At 44.4% G+C, this 26,571-nt stretch overlaps 1 protein-coding gene across 6 annotated transcripts in view; it reads right to left on the bottom strand.

The window, feature by feature from the left end:
- The window catches only part of LOC135555798 (uncharacterized), a 67,174-nt gene extending 45,155 nt beyond the window's left edge, over positions 1–22,019 (bottom strand). The window contains exons 1-6 of one of the 6 annotated variants that reach the window (XM_064988536.1): positions 21,897–22,019; positions 21,000–21,061; positions 13,412–13,541; positions 11,861–12,016; positions 11,563–11,700; positions 6,297–6,448 (exon numbers count right to left, since the gene is read on the bottom strand). In XM_064988536.1, the coding sequence (XP_064844608.1) occupies positions 6,297–6,448; positions 11,563–11,700; positions 11,861–12,016; positions 13,412–13,541; positions 21,000–21,032 (609 nt within the window). In that variant the 5' untranslated portion in view covers positions 21,033–21,061; positions 21,897–22,019. Of the gene's footprint in view, positions 1–6,296; positions 6,449–11,562; positions 11,701–11,860; positions 12,017–13,411; positions 13,542–13,864; positions 13,957–18,812; positions 18,900–20,999; positions 21,062–21,896 lie in introns of those variants that run through there. The other 5 variants (XM_064988556.1, XM_064988563.1, XM_064988547.1 and 2 more) reach the window with 5 other exon arrangements.
- Between the last annotated feature and the right edge of the window lie 4,552 nt (positions 22,020–26,571).

Here is a 26,571-nt window from a genome sequence, read left to right as displayed (position 1 = left end):
ACTGTTATTTTATGCATTTCTGTGAATTACTTAGTTAGTAAATAAATTATTTAAGACAATTGATGTATGGATGACTCATAGTGAAGACTGGGTTCGTGCAGATAACCAACAATTTACGACGTTTGGAATGAGACTAATGTGAGGTAAAATAAAGAATAGGTAATTAATCACAAGACTAATTGATCAGATATTAAAATATCTGAAAAGTTATATTAGGAAAATTATAACTTTGTAATCTGAATATTTTCCTTGGTGCCCCGACTTCCTAGTTAATTACATTTGCCTGATTAGTTAATCACGAAATGCTAATTACAGAGAATGTTTGATAAAAGTATAAGTCTTCAGTTAATGATAGTAAAGACACAACACTTTGTTATAATAAATATCAGAGCTCAACCATCTGCCTCCTGTCTCTGCATTTGGGTCTCGCCTTGTGCCCTTATAGCAGGTTTGGAAAAGTGTACAGTAAGGGGTTAGAATTAATAAAAAAGCAAGAGTTTAAAGAGATTGAATGTGATCTCAGGGTGGTTTCACACTTGGTCCCTTTCAGACAACTTTTATCTCGCTTAATTGTCAAGTGTGAAAAAAGGTACTAAGACCCCTCAAAGGAGCCCCTGAAGTGAACCGATCTGAGACCATCTCTAGAGGTGGTCTGAGTTCGGTTTGCTTGAATTCCGCGGTCCGGTTCCCTTTTTCAGGGCAATGTGAACACAACGCTCCCCAGGTTGTCTTGTCATTATTCCCGCACCACCCACTAGACTACTGCAACACCCTTCCCCTGACATAACACCTCACATTAGTGCCACAAAAGAGGGAAGAGGATGATGTGCAGGTTCGCAGAACAAACACATGCTATTTTTGGATATTGATAAGCGATTTTCAAGAATACACAGAAATTCCAAAATATGTGAGGAGTTTTTAGTTAAGATTATTTGTTTATAAGATGTCATCTATAAGAGAGCTTCATAAGCTGTTTATTCGATTGTAGGGTTTGAATAGTGTGAGAATTCACCAACATATAGTATTTTAATCAGAACATAGGGTACAAAATCAATTCTAGCTCTTAAAGGGGCAGTAGCCTACATTGGGTATACAATTTTAAATTACAGCATTACTTAATCTGCACTTATTCTTCTGCTATTTATTCTGTTACCAATAATATTTACATGTCAATAATATTTTCTGATTATAATTGTCTCATCTTTATGTCTCATATTTCAAAAAAAGTGGAACTTTTATATAGACAGTTGTGTGCCTTTCCAAATAATGTCCAATCAATTGCATTTGCCACAAGTGGACTCCAATCAATGGGAATGCATGGGAATACAGATATGCATCTGTTGGTCACAGATACCTTTAAAAAAAAAGTTTGGGCGAGGATCAGAAAACCAGTCAGTATCTGGTGTGACCATTTGCCTCATGCAGCGTGATCTCCTTTGCATAGAGTTGATCAGGCTGTTGATTGTGGCTTGTGGAATGTTGTCCCACTCCTCTTCAATGGCTGTGCGAAGTTACAGGATATTGGCGGAAACTGGAACACGCTGTCATACACGTCGATCCAGAGCATCCCAAACATGCTCAATGGGTGATATGGCTGGTGAGTATGCAGGCCATGTAAGAACTGGAACATTTTCAGCTTCCAAGAATTATGTCCATACAGATCATGGGGCCGTGTATTATGATGCTGAATATGGTGCCGTACTGGAGGGCTGCCGTTTGCAAGCCCCGACCCAACTTTGCTATTTTGTGATTATGTTGTCATTTATTTTTACTTTATTTTCACAAAATGTATCCGCTATTATTACAGCCGACAAGAACTCTTGAACATACTTATCCCAGTTCCGGCTTCTACATTGACTCATCTGCCCTGGGCTCTCGTAATTCCAGACCAATTTTTGGGCTACCCAAGGGGAAACACCGGCATTATAGAGGCAAGAGAGGGGGATCCTGGTGTGATTAAGGCGAAGCGAAAACCAACCACTTCTTCCTTCCATTCTACTGGCTAATATACAGTCACTTGATAATAAGATGGATGACCTCCGATCGCATATTTGCTAGCAACGGGACTCTTGGAACGGCAATATTCTTAGCTAACCCCCAAGGCTATCCAACTCGATGGATTCTCAATTCCCCGGGCGGACAGGACAGTGGAGTCGGGGAAATTGAGGGTGGAGGGGTTTGCCTCTTCATCAATTCCAACTGGTGTGCTAATTCCAGCACGGTGGAAGTATCGACCCACTGTTCACCCATCTTGGAATACCTGATAGTAAAATTCCAACCCTTCTACCTCCTGAGTTTTCAGCTGTTATCGAGACCGCTGTATTACATTCCACCTCAGGACAATAAAAAGAATAAGCTGGCTCTTAATGAGCTGTACAAGGCTATAAAAAAAGCAGGAAACCCTACACCCAGAGGATGCCTTTCTGGTTGCCACCAATTTTAATTTGGCGTCAATAAGACATGTGATACCCAACTTCCATCAACACTTCTCCAACGCCACTAGGGGCGATAAAGTCCACGACCACTGCAATTCTACCCACAAGCAAGCATACAAGGCCGTCCCTCGTCTGCCATTTGGCAAATCAGATCATGACTGCGTACTCGCTGTTTCAGCAGAATCTGAAACAGTATACTACAGGACTGCTTTGCTAGCGCTGATTGTAATATGTTTTGAGACTCCGCCAATAACATTGATGAGCTAACCACCTCTGTCACCGGCTTCAGCGACGTTGTACCCACAGTTAGGGTTCGCTGCTTCCCCAACCAAAAGCCCTGGAAAACTAATGAGCAGGGCTACCTCACACAGAGCTATCGTAGACAACACCGATGCTATGGCCGAGAATATGAATAAGTACAAGAAGCCCCACTATGACCTCTGCAGAGTCATCAAACAAGCAAAAGAACAATATAGGAATAAGGTGTAATCATATAACACAGGCCGCATCTGGCAGGGGCTACAGTCCATTACGGATTACAAAAGAAGACCCAACAACATCGAGCCGGGTGTAAGGGCCTTCACTGACACAGAGGACTGTGTGATCAGGCTCGCCGAGGCCGACGTGAGAAGGGTCTTTAATCAGGTCAACACCTGCAAGGCCGCGGGCCCCGACAGTATTCCAGGGTGCATTCTCATAGCATGCGCAGAACAGCTGGAAGGCACATTCACTGTAATTTTCTACTTCCCCTTGTCCCAGTCTGTAATCCCCACATGTTTTAAGATGACCACCATCATTTCTGTTCCTAAGAACTCTAAGACTTCATGCCACAATGACTACCACCCTGTAGCACTCATTTCTGTAATCATGAAGTGCTTTGAGAGGCTGGTTATGGCACACATTAACTCCTCCATTCCAGTCACCCTAGACCCACTCCAATTTTCATACCGCCCCAATAGACCCATAGACGACACAATCTCAATTTCTCTCCACACTGCCCTCACCCACCTAGATAAGAGGAATACCTATGTGAGAATGCTGTTCATTGACTCCAGCTCAGCATTCAAGACCATTATCCCCTCCAAGCTCATCACCAAGCTTAGGACTCTGGGTCTGAACACCTCCCTCTGCAACTGTATCCTGGACTTGCTGATGGGACAACCCCAGGTGGTGAGGGTAGGCAACATCACATCTTCCACACTGACCCTTAACACAGGGGCCCCACTTGGGTGTAGTCCCCTCCTGTACTCCCTGTTCATCCACAACTGTGTGGCCACACACAACGCCAACATCATTATCAAGTTCACTAAGGACACGATGTTGGTAGGCCTGATCACAGACGATGATGAGTCGGCCTACAGGGAGGTCAGTGACCTGGCAGTGTGGAGCCGGAGCAACAACCTCCCTCAACGTCATCAAGACCAAGGAGCTGATCGTGGATGACAGGAAACGGTTGGGCAAGCATCCACATCGACAGGGAGGTAGTGGAGCAGGTAGAAGTCACTAAAGACTTAAAATGGTCCAAACACACACGCACAGTCGTAAAGAAGACACGAAAGTGACTCTTCTCCCTCAGAAGGCTGAAAAAGTTTGGCATGGGCCTTCAAATCCTGAAAAGGTTCTACAGCTGTACCATTGAGAGAATATTGACTGGCTGCATCACTACTTGGTATGGCAATAGCACCACCCTTGATCGCATGGAGCTACAGAGGGTTGTGCGGACAGCCCAGTACATTACTGGGGCCGAGCTCCCTGCCATTCAGGACCTCTACAGCTGGCGGTGTGAAAAGAAGGCCTGGAAAATCATCAAAGACCCGAACCACTCAAGCCATAGACTATTTTCTCTGGTGCTGCACGGCAAGAGGTACCGGTGGATCAAGTCTGACACCAATAAGCTCTTGAACAGCTTCTATCCCACAGCAATACGACTGATAAATAACTAACAAAATAGCTACACAGACTGAGTTTACCTTGTATCTTTATTGACCTTTTCTTTCAATAAGTCTCTATGCACACTCAAAGGGCCCTACAGTCCCCACACACACAACTACTCACTCACACATAATATGCAAATACATTTATACTGCCTCTACACAGCCACTCACATACAAGCTGCTGCTACTCTGTTTATCTTATATCCTGATGCCTTGTCACCTTACCCCTATACATATCTACCTCCATCACTCCAATATCCCTGCACATGTAAATATGGTATTGGAACTGACTTTTTAAATATTTCCTATTCTTATTTCTCTTGTGTTTTTTTTCTAGTAATACATTGTTATTGATTATTTCATTGTTAGGTTTTGAGTTTCCAAGAAAGGCATTTCACTGTACTTGTGCATGTGACATTAAAACTTGAAACATGCGGTGATGGCGGCAGATGAATGGCACGACAATGGGCCTCAGGATTTCATCACGGTATCTCTGTGCATTAAAATTGCCATCAATAAAATGTAATTGTGTTCGTTGTCCGTAGCTTATGCCTGCCCATAACCCTGCTGCCACCATGGGGCACTGTGTTCACAATGTTGACATCAGCAAACCGCTCGCCCACACAACGCCATAAATACGCTGTCTGCCATCTGCACGGTACAGTTGAAACCGGGTTTCATCCGTGAAGAGCACACTTCTCTAGCGTGCCAGTGGCCATCGAAGGTGAGCATTTACCCACTGAAGTCGGTGACGACGCCGAACTGCAGTCAGGTCAAGACCCTGGTGAGGACGACGAGCACGCAGATGAGCTTCCCTGAGAGGGTTTCTGACAGTTTGTGCAGAACTTCTTCAGTTGTGCAAACCCACAGTTTCATCAGCTGTCCGGGTGGCTGGTCTTAGATGATTCCGTAGGATGTGGAGGTCCTGGGCTGGCGTGGTTACGTGGGGTCTGTGTTTGTGAGGCCGGTTGAACGTTCTGCCAAATTCTCTAAAATTATGTTGAAGGCAGCATATGGTAAAGAAATTAACATTCAATTATCTGGCAACAGCTCTGCTGAATATTCCTGCAGTCAGCATGCCAATTGCACGCTTGTTCAACTTGAGACATCTGTGGCATTGTGTTGTGTGACAACACTGCACATTTTAAAGTGGCCTTTTATTGTCCCCAGCACAAGGTGCACCTGTGTTATGATCATACTGTTTAATCAGCTCCTTGATATGCCACACCTGTCAGGTGGATGGATTATCTTGGCAAATGAGAAAAGCTCACTAAAAGCCATTTTATGCTTACTCTGCCTATGCGATACGGAGGCTCCGTATGTAGGGTGTGACGCAATTGAGGAGCCTCCAAATCGAGCTCCGTACGGTGATGCCATGCACCTCCCAATTTCTGGAACAATGCTGGGGGCTTCGTATACTCTGCATTGACATGATTGGTTGACAGTAGGTGGGGGCGGGAGGTCCTGTATAAACAGAAACTCAATTCCTGGGCAAGAAGTGCAAGAAGTATGAATGCCCTGACTTCTACAGAGGCAATATCGCAGAAAATGCTGTACGGCCACTGCAGACATCGGATTGACCATGCACAGCCTTTAACAGGAATGTAACATACTTTGAGAGAAATAAGCATTTTGCGCATATGGACAATTTTATTTCAGCTCATGAAACATGGGACCAGCACATGTGGCGTTTATATTTTTGTTCAGTGTATATGTTTTTTTTTTTTCAGGACGTAACATATCATACGAAATGGATGACATTGTACACAATTGTGCACAACATTTCCGGGGACCCATTTTGGCTTGTGAGCACAACTTTCAAAACTACTGTTTGAAATTATACAAAAACAGCTATTAATAAATAACTTGAGTCCTACAAGCCTTGCTGCTTTGAGCTTTGTATTTTTAATTAACATGATGAATTTACCTTGAGCATGATGTGGCATCGAACATTATCCTCTCCTATAATGTCATTCATCTCTCGCTGTGGCGTTTGGGGGGCTTGCTTCAGGTTCTCCCTGGGTGTAAACATGGCATAAAGCTTACTTCCATTTTGAATGTGCCTGTCTTTCAAAGACCCTAAAAAGGATTTAAATTCAAAATGATTGTCAACACAAGGGATCTTCCATGTCATTTTCCCTCAAAATATATTGAAGTAGATTACAATTCCCAAAACTTTCCTATGATCGTAACAGATTTATATACAGTATGGATCCTGTAATAGATCAATGTTATGTATCACCATGTATTTGTATCTGTATCAAATAAGTATAGTCATTTTAGAATTCACATGAATATTAATGAAATTAATGATTCATTCTCTTATAGATACTCTGGAATACTGCTTACGTAAAGTGTCGCTGAAAGTATTATTTGATTGAAATAATATGGGCAGGTTAATGCATTAAAAATAGTTGTAAAGCTGTAAAACACATTTTCATCCTTATTATTTGCATGTAGGCAGGCCTGTATGTTTACATACAGTGGTAGTAAGCCCACTGACTAAGGAGTACAGAGAATTAAAGTTGCTACCTCGTATCAATGAGGCCTAAAGCAATAAGCATTTCTCTACGGCTGGCCATGCTTTCCACCTGGCTACCCCTACCCCGGTGGCTGGAGAAATGTAACCATCACATTCATATACAGTTGAAGTCGGAAGTTTACATACACATTACATTACATTTACATTTAAGTCATTTAGCAGACGCTCTTATCCAGAGCGCCTTACAAATTGGTGAATTCACCTTCTGACATCCAGTGGAACAGCCACTTTACAATAGTGCATCTAAATCATTTAAGGGGGGGTGAGAAGGATTACTTTATCCTATCCTAGGTATTCCTTGAAGAGGTGGGGTTTCAGGTGTCTCCGGAAGGTGGTGATTGACTCCGCTGTCCTGGCGTCGTGAGGGAGTTTGTTCCACCATTGGGGGGCCAGAGCAGCGAACAGTTTTGACTGGGCTGAGCGGGAACTGTACTTCCTCAGTGGTAGGCAGGCGAGCAGGTCAGAGGTGGATGAACGCAGTGCCCTTGTTTGGGTGTAGGGCCTGATCAGAGCCTGGAGGTACTGCGGTGCTGTTCCCCTCACAGCTCCGTAGGCAAGCACCATGGTCTTGTAGCGGATGCGAGCTTCAACTGGAAGCCAGTGGAGAGAGCGGAGGAGCGGGGTGACATGAGAGAACCTGGGAAGGTTGAACACCAGACGGGCTGCGGCGTTCTGGATGAGTTGTAGGGGTTTAATGGCACAGGCAGGGAGCCCAGCCAACAGCGAGTTGCAGTAATCCAGACGGGAGATGACAAGTGCCTGGATTAGGACCTGCACCGCTTCCTGTGTGAGGCAGGGTCGTACTCTGCGGATGTTGTAGAGCATGAACCTACAGGAACGGGCCACCTTAGCCAAATATATTTAAACTCAGTTTTTTACAATTCCTGGCATTTTAAACCTAGTAAAAATTCCCTGTCTTAGGTCAGTTAGGATCACCACTTTATTGTAAGAATGTGAAATGTCAAAATAATAGTAGAGAGAATGATTTATTTCAGCTTTTATTTCTTTCATCACATTCCCAGTGGGTCAGAAGTTTACATACACAAGCTTTAACTTCCTGACTGAGGTCTTGAGATGTTGCTTCAATATATCCACATAATTTTCCTGCCTCATGATGCCATTTATTTTGTGAAGTGTACCAGTCCCTCCTGCAGCAAATCACCCCCACAACACGATGCTGCCACCTCCGTGCTTCATGGTTAGGATGGTGTTCTTCGGCTTGAAAGCCTCCCCCCCTTTCCTCTAAACATAACGATGGTCATAATGGCCAACAGTTCTATTTTGTTTCATCAGACCAGAGGACATTCCTCAAAAAAGTACGATCTTTGTCCCCATGTGCAGTTGCAAACTCTGTCAATCACCACATTCTTTATGGCAGACTCAACAGCCTTGGCTTTTTTTATGCTGGTTTTGGAGCAGTGGCTTCTTCCTTGCTGAGTGGCCTTTCAGGTTATTTCGATATAGGACTCGTTTTACTGTGGATATAGATACTTTCGTACCTGTTTCCTCCAGAATCTTCACAAGGTCCTTTGCTGTTGTTCTGGGATTGATTTGCACTTTTCGCACCAAAGTACGTTCATCTATAGGAGACAGAGCATGAGCATCGAATAGCCCCCGTGATATGCAACGTTTCAGGGAAATTAGGAACCAATATACACAGGCAGTTAGGGAAGCTAAGGCTAGCTTTTTTAAACAGAAAATTGCATCCTGCAGTACAAACTCAAAAAAGTTCTGGTACACTGTAAAGTCCATGGAGGATAAGAGCACCTCATCCCAGCTACCCACTGCTCTGAGGCTAGGAAACACTGTTACAACCGATAAATCCACTATAATTGAGAATTTCAATAAGCATTTCTCTACGGCTGGCCATGCTTTCCACCTGGCTACCCCTACCCCGGCCAAATGCCCGGCACCCTCCACAGCAACCTGCCCAAGCCTCCCTCATTTCTCCTTCACCCAAATCCAGATAGCTGATGTTCTGAAAGAGCTGCAAAATCTGGACCCCTACAAATCAGCCGGGCTAGACAATCTGGACCCTCTCTTTCTAAAATTATCTGCCGAAATGGTTGCAACCCCTATTACTAGCCTGTTCAACCTCTTTCGTATCGTCTGAGATTCCCAAAGATTGGAAAGCTGCCGCGGTCACCCCCCTCTTCAAAGGGGGAGACACTCTAGACCCAAACTGCTACAGACCTATATCTATCCTACCCTGCATCTCTAAGGTCTTCGAAAGCCAAGTTAACAAACAGATTACTGACCATTTTGAATCACATCGTACCTTCTCCACTATGCAATCTGGTTTCCGAGCTGGTCTTGGGTGCACCTCAGCCATGCTCAAGGTCCTTAACGATATCATAACCGCCATCGATAAGAGACATTACTGTGCAGCTGTATTCATCGATCTGGCCAAGGCTTTCGACTCTGTCAATCACCACATTCTTATTGGCAGACTCAACAGCCTTGGTTTCTCAAATGATTGCCTCGCCTGGTTGACCAACAACTTCTCTGATAGAGCTCAGTGTGTCAAATCGGAGGGCCTGTTGTCCGGACCTCTGGCAGTCTCTATGGGGGTGCCACAGGGTTCAATTCTCGGGCCAACTCTCTTCTCTGTATACATCAATGGATATCATTGATGTATACAGCTGTTGAGTCTGCCAATAAGAATGTGGCTCTTGCTGCTGGGGATTCTCAAATCCACCTCTACGCAGATGACAACATTCTGTATACTTCTGGCCCTTCTTTGGACACTGTGTTAACTAACCTCCAGACGAGCTTCAATGCCATACAACTCTCCTTCCGTGGCCTCCAACTGCTCTTAAACGCAAATAAAACTAAATGCATGCTATTCAACCAATCATTGCCTGCACCTGCCCGCCCATCCAGCATCACTACTCTGGACAGTTATGACTTAGAATACGTGGATAACTACAAATACCTAGGTGTCTGGCTCGACTGTAAACTCTCCTTCCAGACTCACATTAAGCATCTCCAATCAAAAATTAAATCTAGAATTGGCTTCCTACTTTGCAAAAAAGCTTCCTTCACTCATGCTGCCAAACATACCCTCGTAAAACTGACCATCCTACCGATCCTGGACTTCGGCAATGTCATCTATAAAATAGCCTCCAACACTCTACTCAGCAAACTGGATGTAGTCTATCACAGTGCCATCCGTTTTGTCACCTAAGCCCCATATACTACCCACCACTGCGACCTGTACGCTCTCGCTGGCTGGCCCTTGCTTCATACTCGTCACCAAACCCACTGGCTGCAGGTCATCCACAAGTCTCTGCTAGGTAAAGCCCCGCCCTATCTCAGCTCGCTGGTCACCATAGCAGTACCCACTCGTAGCACACGCTCCAGCAGGTATATCTCACTTGTCACCCCCAAAGCCAACTCCTCCTTTGGTCACCTTTCCTTCCAGTTCTCTGCTGCCACTGACTGGAATGAACTGCAAAAATCACTGAAGCTGGAGATTCCCATCTTCCTCACTAGCTTTAAGAACCAGCTGTCAGAGCAGCTCACAGATCACTGCACCTGTTCATAGCCCATCTGTATACAGCCAATCTATCTACCTCATCCCCATACTGTATTTCTTTATTTTGCTCCTTTTACACCACAGTATCTCTACTTGCACATCCATCTTTTGCACATCTACCATTCCAGTGTTTAATTGCCATATTGTAATTACTTTGCCACCATGGCCAATTTATTGCCTTAACTCCATTATCTGACCTAATTTGCACTCACTGTATATAGACATTTATTTATTTTTTCTCTCTACTGTATTATTGATGTTTTGTTCATTCCATGTTTAACTCTGTGTTGTTGTATGTGTCGAACGGCTATGCTTTATCTTGGCCAAGTCACAGTTGCAAATGAGAACTTGTTCTCAACTAGCTTACCTGGATAAATAATGGTGAAATAAATCAAATAAAATAAAAAACAGAACGCGTCTCCTTCCTGAGCGGTTATGGCTGAGTGGACCCATGGTGTTTATACTTGCGTACTATTGTTTGTGCAGATGAACGTGGTACCTTTTAGGCGTTTGGAAATTGCTCCCAAGGATTAACCAGACTTGTTGAGGTCTACAATTTTTATTCTGAGGTCTTGGCTGATTTCTTTTGATTTTCCCATGATGTAAAGCAGAGAGGCACTGAGTTTGAAGGTTGGCTTTGAAATACATCCACATGTACACCTCCAATTGACTCAAATGATGTCAATTAGCCTATCAGAAGCTTCTAAAGCCATGACATAATTTTCTGGAATTTTCCAAGCTGTTTAAAGGCCGTCAACTTAGTGTATGTAAACTTCTGACCCACTGGAATTGTGATACAGTGAATTATAAGTGAAATAATCTGTATGGAAAAGATTGTTGGAAAAATGACTTGTGTCATGCACAAAGTAGATGTCCTCACCGACTTGCCAAAACTATAGTTTGTTAACAAGAATTTTGTGGGGTGGTTGAAAAATAAGTTTTAATGACTCCAACCTAAGTGTATGTAAACTTCCGACTTCAACTGTATTGAGCTATGGATGCCACCCCATGTCAATACAAGGGGCTATGAGTTCTATGGAAATAATGCACATCGAGGAGCTGTGATGTGGACAACACAAAAGGAATTACGCAAACTATATCTGGTTAACTTACATGTGTTGAAGAAAGGATCATCAGTTAGAGGCATTCCCTCAATGGTGTAGAGGCACACAGCTTTAGAGTTCTCAATGCCCTCTTGGTGGCAGATCCTTAGCATCAGGTCTTCAACGGTGTTGGTAGCAGGATCCATGTCTGCATTCAAAATTGTACTGAGGGTCAAGCATGAGGCATTCCACAAAGAGGGGCATAATGACGGATCAGGGACATGATGCTTTTGATATGAGTTTTAGAAGCTCTCTGAATAAAATGATCCCTTCTTTCCTATAAGACCTACAACTACAGTATGTCTCACCTCTGATCTCTTTTAGCTCAGGACAGTGGGGGTATGTGTACTGCAGATTAAAAGCCTCCATTGATTTTTGTACAGGCATCGCTTGCTGTGGCGCTCTGAGTCTTCGGATGGAATCTTTCATTTTTTCAAAGCGAATCTTCTCTAATTGACTTAAACCTGTTCAGAAAAAAATGACGTTATTAAGGTTATGAAACCTACACGAGGGCCTCCCGGATGGCGCAGTGGTCTAAGGCTGTGCCACCAGCGACTCTGGGTTCGCGCCCAGGCTCTGTCGCAGCCGGTCGCGACCGGGAGGCCCGTGGGGCGACGCACAATTGGCCCAGCGTTGTCCGGGTTAGGGAGGGTTTGGCCGGTAGGGATATCCTTGTCTAATCGTGCACTAGCGACTCCTGTGGCGGGCCGGGCGCAGTGCACGCTAACCAGGTCGCCAGGTGCACAGTGTTTCCTCTGACACATTGGTGCGGCTGGCTTCTGGGTTCGATGCGCGCTGTGCTAAGAAGCAGTGCGGCTTGGTTGGGTTGTGTTTCAGAGGACGCATGGCTTTCGACCTTAGTCTCTCCCGAGCCCGTACGGGAGTTGTAGCGATGAGACAAGATAGTTACTACTGACAGTTGGATACCACGAAATTGGGGAGAAAAGGGGGTCAAATGTAAAAAAAATAATAATAAAATGAAACCTACACGAAATGGCAAAAAAACAACCATTCATACCGTAACTATCAGGACTCAGGATAAGACCCAGATGCAGACAGTTTATTACAAAACAGGGTGCAGGCAAACAACAGGTCAAGGGCAGGCAGAGGTCAGTAATCCTGGGCAGTGCCAGTAAAGTACAGAATGGCAGGCAGGCTCGGGGCAGGCAGAATGGTCAGAAATCCAAGTTAGCGATAAACAGGTAGGATTAGGGCAAGCAGAATGGCCAAAACCAGGAGGATTAGAAACCAGCAACTATAGCAACAGGAAATCACGCTGGTAGGACTTGACAGACAAACTGGCAACAAACAGAAAATGCAGGTATAAATACACAGGAGATAATGGGGACAAATTGGAGACACCTGGTGGGGGGTGGAGACAAGCACAGGACAGGTGAAACATGTCAGGGTGTGACAGTAACCACAACCCTTTAGGTCCTGGCATGCAGCATGCATTTAAAACATTTACATTTACATTTAAGTCATTTGGCAGACACTCTTATCCAGAGCGACTTACAAATTGGTGAATTCACCTTATAACCATGGTACGCCGTATGCTACTCGTTAGACCTGTTTTTAGTGTTAGCGGACATGCAAGTCTAACTGGCATAGATTAATTCGATTTTCACCAGTAGGTTAGTCTGATTGAGAACAACTAGCTACTGTAGGCTCACTACATCAGCAGATATGCACAAAAACAGGTTGAGAGTGTGTGTTAGCATTTTTGTTGATAAGGACTTGGGGATGTATAATAATAAATGACTCTTAGCTATGACTTAATGGTTTAAGCCTCATCAAGCTAAAGAATTGCACAGCATTAATACGGTGTCATTAAGTCAGTTACAAGTCTGTGACCTTACCCATTTTGTCTAAATCTTCACCATTTACGCCATCAATGAAATCGCTCTCATCTTTGACACCAAAAGTGAGAAATTTTTTATAGTAGGGCTCCAGTCTGTGCTTTTGAAGAAATTTGAACATCTTATCCATCTAGAACAACATAAAGATAAAACATCAAATAGTTAATGACAATGGCACAGGCACTGGACTTTAATCTCTGACAAATGAGAATAAACCTGTAAAATAAGACGTGTTAGCATTGACAACTATTTGTTTCTAATTGGTTTTAGGGCCTACTTCACTTGATAAAAACAAAGGCTAGAATAGAATGGAGATTGTATAATGTAAATGTATCAGCTGTAGCCAAAGTTTGGAATTCAGTTGAAATATTATAAAATTACATATTTTCCTTGTTGGATGTTGCCCTTTTAAGTTTCTGTCTCTATTTTTCTTAACAATGTGTTAAACGTTACCTTGGCAGATTGATGTTGCTCCACTGGTAGTGCTGAGTTGTTCTGAATTTTCAGGTTCTGTTTGCACCTTTCATTTCTTGGAAAGGGTAAGGCTGGATGAAAATGAAACCGAAGCTACCTGAGTCATATTCACTAGGATATGTGGTCTAAGCTACCTGCATCATATTCGCTTGTGCTGCTAGCTAGCTATGAACATAAATCAATCTAAACCTAAAAACTGTGTTCAAAGCCACCATTTGTGAATATGTTGACTAAATGTAATTGGAAATTGGCACACCAAAGGATAGAAATCAGCAGTAAGACGCATTATAACATTGCAAATTATACACTTAGCATGAATTTCCCCTGTAATACGGTACAAATTGTATTATGGTATCTAAAACATTATGATTAATATATTATAGTTTATGGCTCTTTCAATATACCCATGTCCTCTCATATCTGTTCTCCTTTTGAAAAAAGGTCAAAGGTAGTCAAGGAGAGGCGGGGAGGGGGGAAAGTGACGAAAATGCACTTGTATGAAATGAGCCTCTCCTTCTCCAATTGCGCGTCATCAGGCAAATTACATTTACAGGGTGGAATCCCAAAATAAATGTAGCTAGTTGTACAGGTCATTTTGTTGATAAAAGCATCAGTAGCATATCGTTCCTACATGCTTACAATGCTTTTCTCTTTCAAGAAAACAATAGCTGATTCAAAGGGGTTGTGGCAGATTTAAAGAGGACAGTTTGCCTACTAACAAATTGACAAACTCCTCACCACTTATCGGTTTCCGGGTTATGGTGGATAGAGAAGGGACTTTTGCACAAACACAAAACCCCCATGATTATCACATTTACACTAATTGGAAACAATCCCTACCTAACCTCATCTCTTTAATATTAGCTACTTATAGCTAGTCTATCAGAAGGAAATATGGACATAACGGTGTATTAATCAGCTTTGAAAATGTTTATGACCTTGTTGTTCAAGGGTGGAAGATAATTCTCTTGACTGCAGCTCACCAGTAGCAAGGGCCATACTGACCACGTCAAGGAGTGACTCAGCACCTCACCAGATGCTGGGTGTGCATTTAAGGGCCTTATCAAAAACTGTGAAAACTCTGCAGCACCCTGGTGGCAACCAATGTCATCATTGTCAAATCTAAATGAACCCATTCTGGTGTGAGCAGTTTTTCAACCGTTCATACAATTAGAGTGTGTACATGGGACGCAACACGGGGTCTGGTCTTGTCAAATCGCACTAAGACACTGATTCCCTTTGCAACCACGTACCTATATGAGAGTGGATTCTCGGCCCTCACTAGCATGAAAACTAAATACAGGCAAAGACTGTTTGTGGAAAATGATTTAATACTGAGACTCTCTCCAATACAACCCAACATTGCAGAGTTACAGTGGGGAGAACAAGTATTTGTTACACTGCCGATTTTGCAGGTTTCCCTACTTACAAAGCATGTAGAGGTCTCTAATTTTTATCATAGGTACACTTCAACTGTGAGAGACGGAATCTAAAACAAAAACCCAGAAAATCACATGGTATGATTTTGAAGTAATTCATTTTCAGGCCCTGTTACAAGAAATACAAGCGACGGCCGCCCAACAAGAGGCAACTAGAGCTCAACAAATAGCTCATCAGGATGCAATGCGAATGTATCAGGACACGTAACAGGTCCAGCACCGCACCAACCAGCTGCTCAGAGAAGAGCAAGAGAGAAACACCCGGGAGTTAAGAGAAGGCCTAAAGGGGCTAGCGGACCAAATTGGGGCTCAATTACCAGCTGCAAATACCCAGAGGAGGGCCAATCATTTTCTTCAAAGAATGACAGCGCAGGATGATTTTGAAGCATATCTTACCACCTTCGAAAGGACGGCAGAGAAGGAGAAGTGGCCGAAAGAAGAATGGGCAGGGCTTCTGGCACCATACCTGGCAGGGGACGCTCAAAAAGCGTATTTCGACCTGGAGTTGAAAGATGCACAGGATTACGATAAACTAAAGGGAGAGATTCTGATTAGACTGGGAGTGACCAATACCGTGAGGGCACACCGCTTCCACCAGTGGTCCTACCGACCGGGACAACCCCCACGAACACAGATGTTCGACTTGATTCACCTGGCACAGAAATGGTTGCGACCAGAGACCCGGTCATCCGCCGAGATCGTCGAGACCATCGTACTCAACCAGTTTCAGCGAGGTCTACCCCAAGAAGTGAGACGATGGGTTGGCCAGAACGAGGTACTTTCCGCCGACCATCTCGTGGGCCTGGTTGAACGGTATTGTATGGCAGGAACAGCTGAGCAGGCACAGGAGGAAAGATTCCCGTTCCCCAGGCATGGGCAAACCAGCGGACAGTGTAAGGCTGTCCCAGCATATAGAGGGGGAAGAGAGCAGCGTGGGGCCATGAGGAAAGAATCAGAATCAGGCCGAGACACTAAGGGAAAAAACGGAAACCGGGACTGGGTGTCGAGGGGGTCTCCCCCCGAACCCCTATTATCTGTTACAATTGTAATCAACCAGGACATATTGCAGCCTACTGCCCTATTAAAGAAGAGCCAATGCAATGTAACCTAGGTGAAAATGAAGATGATATACGGTATATGCATGTCCTGTTGTAACCACTGTACTTGAAAGATCAAGAAACAAACATATGTGCAGGGTGAAGGTTGAAGGGAAAGAGGTTGAAGCACTGCTGGATTCCGGCAGTATGCTAACCCTGGTCGTTGCAAGCCTAGTGCCGAATCATAAACTGGATACAAGACAGGATATCAGTGTTACATGCATTCATGGGGATACCCGTCTGTACCCCACAGCCTTAGTGAGCATACAAACAGAGGACGGTCTGCTGGATTATGAGGTCGGCGTGGTCCCAAAGATGCCATATGATGTAATATTGGGTAGAGACTTTCCTAACTTTGCGAAGTTAGGCCACAAGAATGGCATATTTGAGAAGCCAACAACCCTGACCAAGCAGGAAGAAGCATGGGGCCTTCAACCAAAGCCAGGAAAAGAGGTCTCCCAGGGGACAACATCACAGGTGCTAGTAGGGGAGGAGGAGGATGAAGTGGCAAACCTCGCTGATAACGAACAGCCCGGTACGAGTGGGGCTGGGGTCGATCTGAATCCAGAGGACGACGATCTAGAACCCGCAGACCTGGCAGGGTCCTTGACTACTTTTGGGACGGCCCAAAACCAGGATCCAACCCTGCAGCAAGCCAGAGCAGATGTGCAGGTCGTAGATGGTACTCACATAAATGTTGGGATGATGCCTAATAGTTTCCCCCACTTCATCATGAAAATCCCCAGGAGACAGCCAAAGTAAATATTTCACCCACTCTGTCCCCAGCACAAGTACAGGAAGTAAAGACCCTGATCCAGAAAAACAGAGATGTGTTTTCAGAGGTACCTGGCCGAACTGAGGTTACGGCTCATGATATCGTTTCCCTACCAGGGAGAAAAGTGAGTATGAGGCCATATCGGGTACCCGAGGCTCGACGGGCCGCGATTAGAGCAGAGGCAGAGAAAATGTTGACAGCTGGAGTGATCGAAGAGTCACATAGTGAGTGGTCTAGCCCAATTGTGATGGTCTCCAAACCCGATGGGTCTTTGCGGTTCTGTAACAACTTTCGGAAGGTAAATGAAATCTCCAAGTTTGATGCCTACCCCATGCCCCGAGTAGATAAACTACTGGAGAAAATTGGTAATGCTCGGTACATTACGACTCTTGATCTGACAAAAGGGTACTGGCAAATTCCTCTGACCCCCAGGGCCAAAGAAAAGACAGCCTTTGCAACACCTGACGGTTTGTTTCAATACACCGTCATGCCATTCGGCTTACACGGGGCCCCAGCCACCTTTCAACGGCTCATGGACAAAGTCCTAAAACCGCACAAAGCATATGCCGCAGCTTATTTAGATGACGTGGGGATCTACAGCCCAGATTGGGAATCCCACTTACCCCGGGTACAGGCAGTGTTAGACGCCCTTAGAAAGGCAGGGCTCACGGTAAACCCTGCCAAGTGTTATGTGGGGTTAGAGGAAACAGAGTATCTGGGATACACTGTGGGAAGATGGTTAATCAAACCCCAACATAAGAAGGTGAAGGCAATTAGAGAATGGCCGAAACCAGTAAATAAGAAGCAGGTTCGAGCCTTCCTAGGGCTGACCGGTTACTACCGGAAGTTCATCCCAAGTTATGCCACAGTGGCCGCCACACTTACCGACATGACTAGAGCCAGAGGGCCAAACATGGTCAAATGGGATGAAAGGGCCACCAAAGCATTTAGGACATTACAGGAGGCTCTCTGCTGTAATCCAGGGCTGGTGGTACCAGACTTTGAGAGAGAGTTTATGGTTCAGACGGATGCCTCAGAGGTCGGCTTGGGAGCAGTGCTATCCCAAGAGGTAGAAGGGGTGGAACACCCCATCCTGTTTTTAAGCAGGAAGCTGGAACCAGGGGAAACCAACTACTCAGTCGATGAGAAAGAGGCGCTGGCAGTAAAGTGGGCTCTAGAAAGCCTGAAATACTACCTGCTGGGGCGCCACTTCACCCTCATCAGTGACCATGCCCCACTCACCTGGATGCATAATGGGAAACGTGGATGGGTTATCCCGCATGCACGCATATTTTGCTGCGGTAGCCCGACCTAGGGGGTCGGATCTAGGGGGAGAGATGTGTGGCAAAGAAGGGGGTCGAGTGAACAATGGCAGATATGTGAGAGCAGAACTAATAAACGGGCTCTGCCCGATCACTAAAATGGCCACCCCTGTCAGAACTACAGATCAAAATGTCCGACCACCAAAACTACAAGTCCCAGAAGCAAGGGGAACCCTCAGAAGGTGGAGCCAGCCCACAGATAAAGGGTCAAGAAAAACCAGGAAGAGAAGAAGAGAGTGCTGGAAGGATCTATGAACAATAGAGAAAGAGACAATAGAGATTGGCTGGATTTACCGTGTATGAGCTGGACTGTTTTGGACTTGGCGTTTGGACCTGGACCTACCGAGAACCCGATTTGTGTACCGAACCCTGCTATCCTTGACCTCGCCTACGGCCTGGGTGGACCAGGACAGAGAAACAAACACACAGGTACTGTCCTGTTCGAAAGAACTCTCATTCTTGGGTGATTTGGTGACAGTTTACCACTTAGTTTGTGACAAACGCTCCTAACCTTGAAGAGGTTTGCCACAATACACATATATACATATATATATATATATATATATATATATATATATATATATATATATATATATACACACATATACATATACACACATACATATATATATCATATACACTACCGGTCAAAAGTTTTAGATCATCTACTCATTCAAGGGTTTTTATTTTTTACTATTTTCTATATTATAGAATAATAGTGAAAATATCAAAACTATGAAATAACACATATGCAATCATGTAGTAACTAAAAGAAGTGTTCAAAATATATATAGATTCTTCAAATAGCCATCCTTTGCCTTGATGACAGCTTTGCAATCTATTTTGAATTGTTTAACACTTTTGGTTACTACATGATTCCATGTATGTAATTTCCTAGTGTTGATGTCTTCACTATTATTCTACAATGTAGAAAATAGTAAAAAAATAAAGAAAACCCCTTGAATGAGAAGGTAGTTCTAAATCCTTTGACCAGTAGTGTATATCATTAATTATATCTTAATTATCACAAATATGTATGATATACAGTTGAAGTCGGTAGTTTACATACACCTTAGCCAAATACATTTAAACTCAGTTTTTCACAATTCCTGACAATTAATCCTAGTAAAAAAAGTATTTTAAGAATGTGAAATGTCAGAATAATAGTAGAGAGAATGATTTAAGTTGGGTGAATTTTGGCCAAACTTTTCGGGTAGCCTTCCACAATGCTTCCCACAATAAGTTGGGTGAATTTTGGCCCATTCCTCCTGACAGAGCTGGTGTAACTGTCAGGTTTGTAGGCCTCCTTGCTCGCACACGCTTTTTCAGTTCTGCCCACAAATGTTCTATGGGATTGAGGTCAGGGCTTTGTGATGGCCACTCCAATACCTTGACTTTGTTGTCCTTAAGCCATTTTGCCACAACTTTGGAAGTGTGCTTGGGGTCATTGTCCATTTGGAAGAACCAATTTTGACTAAGCTTTAACTTCCTGACTGATATCTTGAGATGTTTCTTCAATATATCCACATACCTTTCCTCTCTCATGATGCCATCTATTTGTGAAGTGCACCAGTCCCTCATGCAGCAAAGCACACCCACAACAAGATGCTGCCACCCCCATGCTTCACGGTTGGGATGGTGTTCTTCAGCTTGCAAGCCTCCCCCTTTTCCTCCAAACATAACAATGTTCATTATGGCCAAACAGTTCTATATTTGTTTCATCAGACCAGAGGACATTTCTCCAAAAAGTCAGATCTTTGTCCCCATGTGCAGTTGCAAACCTTAGTCTGTCTTTTTTTGTGGCGGTTTTGGAGCAGTGGCTTCTTCCTTGCTGAGCAGCCTTTCAGGTTATGTCAATATAGGACTTGTTTACTGTGGAATATAGATACTTGGTACCTGTTTCCTCCAGCGTCTTCACAAGGTCCTTTGCTGTTGTTCTGGGATTGATTTGCACTTTTCACACCAAAGTACGTTCATTTCTAGGAGACAGAACGAGTCTCCTTCTTGAGCGGAATGACGGCTGCGTGGTCCCATGGTGTTTATACTTGCGTACTATTGTTTGTACAGATGAGCATTCAGGCGTTTGGAAATTGCTCCCAAGGATGAACCAGACTTGTGGAGGTCTAAAATTTATTTTCTGGGGTCTTGGCTGATTTCTTTTGATTTTCCAATCCACAGGTACACCTCCAATTGACTCAAATTATGTCAACGAGCGAGAGGCTTCTAAAGCCATGACATCCTTTTCTGGAATTTTCCAAGCTGTTTAAAGGCCCAGTCAACCTAGTGTATGTAAACTTCTGACCCACTGGAATTCTGAAACAGTCTGTAAACAATTGTTGGAAAAATTACTAACCGACTTGCCAAAACTATAGTTTGTTAACAAGAAATTTGTGGAGTGGTTGAAAAACAGGTTTTAATGACTCCAACCTAAGTGTATGTAAACTTCCGACTTCAACTGTTTATCAGAATATCTTGAATTACCAGTATGGCCTCTTTAGGAGTCCTGGTGGTCATGAAGGTCAGGTCACTTCTGATGTCTCATTCTGAGATATGAAAAACAGCAGGAATAAAAGGGACATGGCATTATGAGCATTATGAGCTGTAGCTGCAACAAGTTCACCATAGAAATAGAACCCACTCTGAGTTTCCATAGATACAACTATATTATGGACTGTAATGCATTTGATTTGTTCATTATTAAAGCCATTCAGCCCTGTACCCCAGCTTTTAAATAATGAATCTCGTTATGCTGCCAGATAACCTACATTATACAGCATTTCGCAAGTCTGAAGATTAGCGAAGCACATATCACTATTCATGTCCATCACACTTTAACAGGATGAGGTAGAACAGGCTTAAAGCTAGAATCATTCATTGCTGCACCCATTTTGGACTCATCAATTAATGATATATACACATTTATTTGTGAAAAATACAACTTATAAATGCCTCATGAGCGTAGTTCAACTGTCGTATCCCATCTGAACCCAACATATAAGATTGTTTTACTCCCAATGTTTGTAAAAAAAAAAAAAAAAATGTGATGAAATACTGTATAGCCTCAGAACATGGTTAAAACTATCATTTTGATGTCATGGATGGTTCTTCCATCCATACATAGCACTCGCTCTGAATTTGAGAATGGTTACATTACTCCAGGCCCATCCCTCAGCTTTTTACCAAAAAACAGGCGGGTGGCTGCTTTGTTATTGCTTCAATGAAGGATTCCAGCTTTAAGGCCAGAAGTTTGATGAAGGAGATTAGTTTAGTTCATTAATTGATCAAATGTTTCTCTTCATGAACAGCCCACCAGTTATTGTGATGCTTCATGTCGTCACAAACAAAGTATTTGGTACATTTTCAGATGGAGGTACTTACACATTTGCCAACTCGTCCACGTTCAACGTTTTGAATTTCATAGCTAAACAATCAGAAACGTAGATATCCTGAGGAGATCCTTTTTGTTTACAGATGTAAACACCAAGGTTATCTGTCAAGGAGAGGCATTTGTTAAAATACAACAAACAAGTATTTCTCCAAAAACAACCTGCAACCAATCATTAGATGACAACCAAATGACGATAATAGTCTTTCACAATAACGAGACAGCCGAGGCAGAACCTTTATATTCTTCTAAAACAGATCATAACTCATAAATAAGTAGAGCCCACTCAAAAATATAAACACTACTTATGTTTCAGAGCACAACGTTTCAAATGTTTCAAATATTTACTGTGTGTTTTTGTTCTACTTGACTTTATGGAACTACAGATATTGATTACTGCATCGTTGGGAAAGAGCTTGCAATGAAGTCATGTCACTGTACTTGTGCACGTGACAATAAAACTTGAAATGACACCAACACAGACTTTGAGGCGTCCTTCAAGAGGCCTGGGTTCAGTCCAAAATATCACACATTGGATAACTTGAGTTAATTATTTCCCAATAATTATTTTAGATTTGCAAATTTATGTGAACATCCTTCCCCCTAAGGAAATGTAAATAGATTATTGCAGGAATATCTAAAACATTGGCCAAATTCAAACGGAACGTCCCTGATACATTCGGAAACAAGGCCCAGTACTTTGTTTCTTTACCCAACCGTGGGACAGACTGTTTGTCCCCAGACTCGGGACTGACTCTCTATTGGTTACAGACTTTTGGCCTCCCATCCTATTCTAGCCACCTCTCACTGGCTTTGTATTCATGTTACCTGATGAAATTGCTGTACAATTTGATATTTTTGCCATCTGATGCACATTCAGATGTCATAAATCGGCACTGCAGAGGTCTCCCTGTCCTATGAGCTCTCCCTGTCCTATGAGCTCTCCCTGTCCTATGAGCTCTCCCTGTCCTATGAGCTCTCCCTGTCCTATGAGCTCTCCCTGTCCTATGAGCTCTCCCTGTCCTCTGCCGTGCCTTGACTGTATTACTGTTGATGACATCTGGAATGTGCATGTACACCCTGGCCCATCTACTGTTGATGATATCTGGAATGTGCATGTACACCCTGGCCCATCTACTGTTGATGATATCTGGAATGTGCATGTACACCCTGGCCCATCTACTGTTGATGATATCTGGAATGTGCATGTACACCCTGGCCCAACTACTGTTGATGATATGTTGATGATATCTGGAATGTGCATGTACACCCTGGCCCATCTACTGTTGATGACATCTGGAATGTGCATGTACACCCTGGCCCATCTACTGTTGATGACATCTGGAATGTGCATGTACACCCTGGCCCATCTACTGTTGATGACATCTGGAATGTGCATGTACACCCTGGCCCATCTACTGTTGATGACATCTGGAATGTGCATGTACACCCTGGCCCATCTACTGTTGATGACATCTGGAATGTGCATGTACACCCTGGCCCATCTACTGTTGATGACATCTGGAATGTGCATGTACACCCTGGCCCATCTACTGTTGATGACATCTGGAATGTGCATGTACACCCTGGCCCATCTACTGTTGATGACATCTGGAATGTGCATGTACACCCTGGCCCATCTACTGTTGATGACATCTGGAATGTGCATGTACACCCTGGCCCATCTACTGTTGATGACATCTGGAATGTGCATGTACACCCTAGCCCATCTACTGTTGATGACATCTGGAATGTGCATGTACACCCTGGCCCATCTACTGTTGATGACATCTGGAATGTGCATGTACACCCTGGCCCATCTACTGTTGATGACATCTGGAATGTGCATGTACACCCTGGCCCATCTACTGTTGCCAGCCCCGATTCTGACTTGTGCTCTGATATCTGCTTCGCTAATTTCTGCTCTCGTAAAAGCCTAGGTTTTCTGCATGTTAACACTAGAAGCTTATTACCTAAATGGATCAAGTGTGAGTTCACAGCTCCAATCCAGATGTGTTGGTCATTACTGAGACGTGGTTAAGAAAGAGTGTTTTGAACACTGATGTTAACCTTTCTGGCTATAACCTTTTTTACATTTACATTTACATTACATTTAAGTCATTTGGCAGATGCTCTTATCCAGAGCGACTTACAAATTGGTGAATTCACCTTATGACATCCAGTGGAACAGCCACTTTACAATAGTGCATCTAAATCATTTAAGGGGGGGTGAGAAGGATTACTTTATCCTATCCTAGGTATTCCTTAAAGAGGTGGGGTTTCAGGTGTCTCCGGAAGGTGGTGATTGACTCCGCTGTCCTGGCGTCGTGAGGGAGTTTGTTCCACCATTGGGGGGCCAGAGCAGCGAACAGTTTTGACTGGGCTGAGCGGGAACTGTACTTCCTCAGTGGTAGGGAGGCGAGCAGGCCAGAGGTGGATGAACGCAGTGCCCTTGTGTGGATTTAGGGCCTGATCAGAGCCTGGAGGTACTGCGGTGCCGTTCCCCTCACAGCTCCGTAGGCAAGCACCATGGTCTTGTAGCGGATGCAAGCTTCAACTGGAAGCCAGTGGAGAGAGTGGAGGAGCGGGGTGACGTGAGAGAACTTGGGAAGGTTGAACACCAGACGGGCTGCGGTGTTCTGGGTGAGTTGTAGGGGTTTAATGGCACAGGCAGGGAGCCCAGCCAACAGCGAGTTGCAGTAATCCAGACGGGAGATGACAAGTGCCTGGATTAGGACCTGCGCCGCTTCCTGTGTGAGGCATGGTCGTACTCTGCGGATGTTGTAGAGCATGAACCTACAGGAACGGGCCACCGCCTTGATGTTAGTTGAGAACGACAGGGTGTTGTCCAGGATCACGCCAAGGTTCTTAGCGCTCTGGGAGGAGGACACAATGGAGTTGTCAACCGTGATGGCGAGATCATGGAACGGGCAGTCCTTCCCCGGGAGGAAGAGCAGCTCCGTCTTGCCGAGGTTCAGCTTGAGGTGGGGATCCGTCATCCACACTGATATGTCTGCCAGACATGCAGAGACGCGATTCGCCACCTGGTCATCAGAAGGGGGAAAGGAGAAGATTAATTGTGTGTCGTCTGCATAGCAATGATAGGAGAGACCATGTGAGGTTATGACAGAGCCAAGTGACTTGGTGTATAGCGAGAATAGGAGAGGGCCTAGAACAGAGCCCTGGGGGACACCAGTGGTGAGAGCGCGTGGCGAGGAGACAGATTCTCGCCACGCCACCTGGTAGGAGCGACCTGTCAGGTAGGACGCAATCCAAGCGTGGGCCGCGCCGGAGATGCCCAACTCGGAGAGGGTGGAGAGGAGGATCTGATGGTTCACAGTATCGAAGGCAGCCGATAGGTCTAGAAGGATGAGAGCAGAGGAGAGAGAGTTAGCTTTAGCAGTGCGGAGCGCCTCCGTGATACAGAGAAGAGCAGTCTCAGTTGAATGACTAGTCTTGAAACCTGACTGATTTGGATCAAGAAGGTCATTCTGAGAGAGATAGCGGGAGAGCTGGCCAAGGACGGCACGTTCAAGAGTTTTGGAGAGAAAAGAAAGAAGGGATACTGGTCTGTAGTTGTTGACATCGGAGGGATCGAGTGTAGGTTTTTTCAGAAGGGGTGCAACTCTCGCTCTCTTGAAGACGGAAGGGACGTAGCCAGCGGTCAGGGATGAGTTGATGAGCGAGGTGAGGTAAGGGAGAAGGTCTCCGGAAATGGTCTGGAGAAGAGAGGAGGGGATAGGGTCAAGCGGGCAAGTTGTTGGGCGGCCGGCCGTCACAAGAAGCGAGATTTCATCTGGAGAGAGAGGGGAGAAAGAGGTCAGAGCACAGGGTAGGGCAGTGTGAGCAGAACCAGCGGTGTCGTTTGACTTAGCAAACAGTAAGACAGATCTTCCAAAGGTGGGGGAGTGTCAATCTTTACCAAGGATCACCTTCAGTACTCGGTTGTCTCCACCAAGTCTGTCCCCAAACTATTTGATTTGCTCGTTTTAAGTATTAAACTTTCAAATAGTTCTTTGTTGACTGTTGCTGGGTGCCATTGTCCTCCATCAGCACCGGCCTGTACCCTACCTGCCCTAAGCTCTCTCCTGGCCTCTTAGACTAGGTCTGAATTTGTCCTGCTAGGTGACCTAAACTGGGACATGCTTAAACCCCCTGACCAAGTCCTAAATCAATGAGACTCCCTAAATATTTCTCAGATTATCAACAATCCTACAAGATATGACTCCAAACACCCAGCAAAGGCTACTCTCCTTGATGTTATCCTCACAAATAATCCTGATAGGTATCAGTCTGGTGTTTTCTGTAATGACCTTAGTGATCCCTGTTTTATAGCCTGTGTTCGTAATGGCTGCTCAGTGAAACGACCTGTCCTGATTTGTCATAGACGCTTGCTAAACCTTTAATGAGCAAGCCTTCCTTCATGAACTGGCCTCTGTGAAATGGTATAGAATCAGCATGATCCCCTCTGTCGAAGACGCTTGGACCTTATTTTTTGATATTTTCAGTGGTATTGTTGACAAACACGCCCCCATAAAGAAAATTAGAATTAAAAACAGGTTCAGCCCCTGGTTCGACCGTGATCTTGCAGAGTTACTTCATCTCAAGACTTGCATTGGCAAAAGGCTCTGCACACACATACTCAAGCTGACTGGTTCTTGTTCAGGC

The sequence above is a fragment of the Oncorhynchus masou genome, chromosome 2 (genome assembly GCF_036934945.1).
Source record: "Oncorhynchus masou masou isolate Uvic2021 chromosome 2, UVic_Omas_1.1, whole genome shotgun sequence".
Lineage (NCBI taxonomy): Eukaryota > Metazoa > Chordata > Actinopteri > Salmoniformes > Salmonidae > Oncorhynchus > Oncorhynchus masou.
The sequence above is the reverse complement of the archived record's forward strand: the minus strand, read 5'-3'. Positions and strand labels throughout refer to the sequence as shown.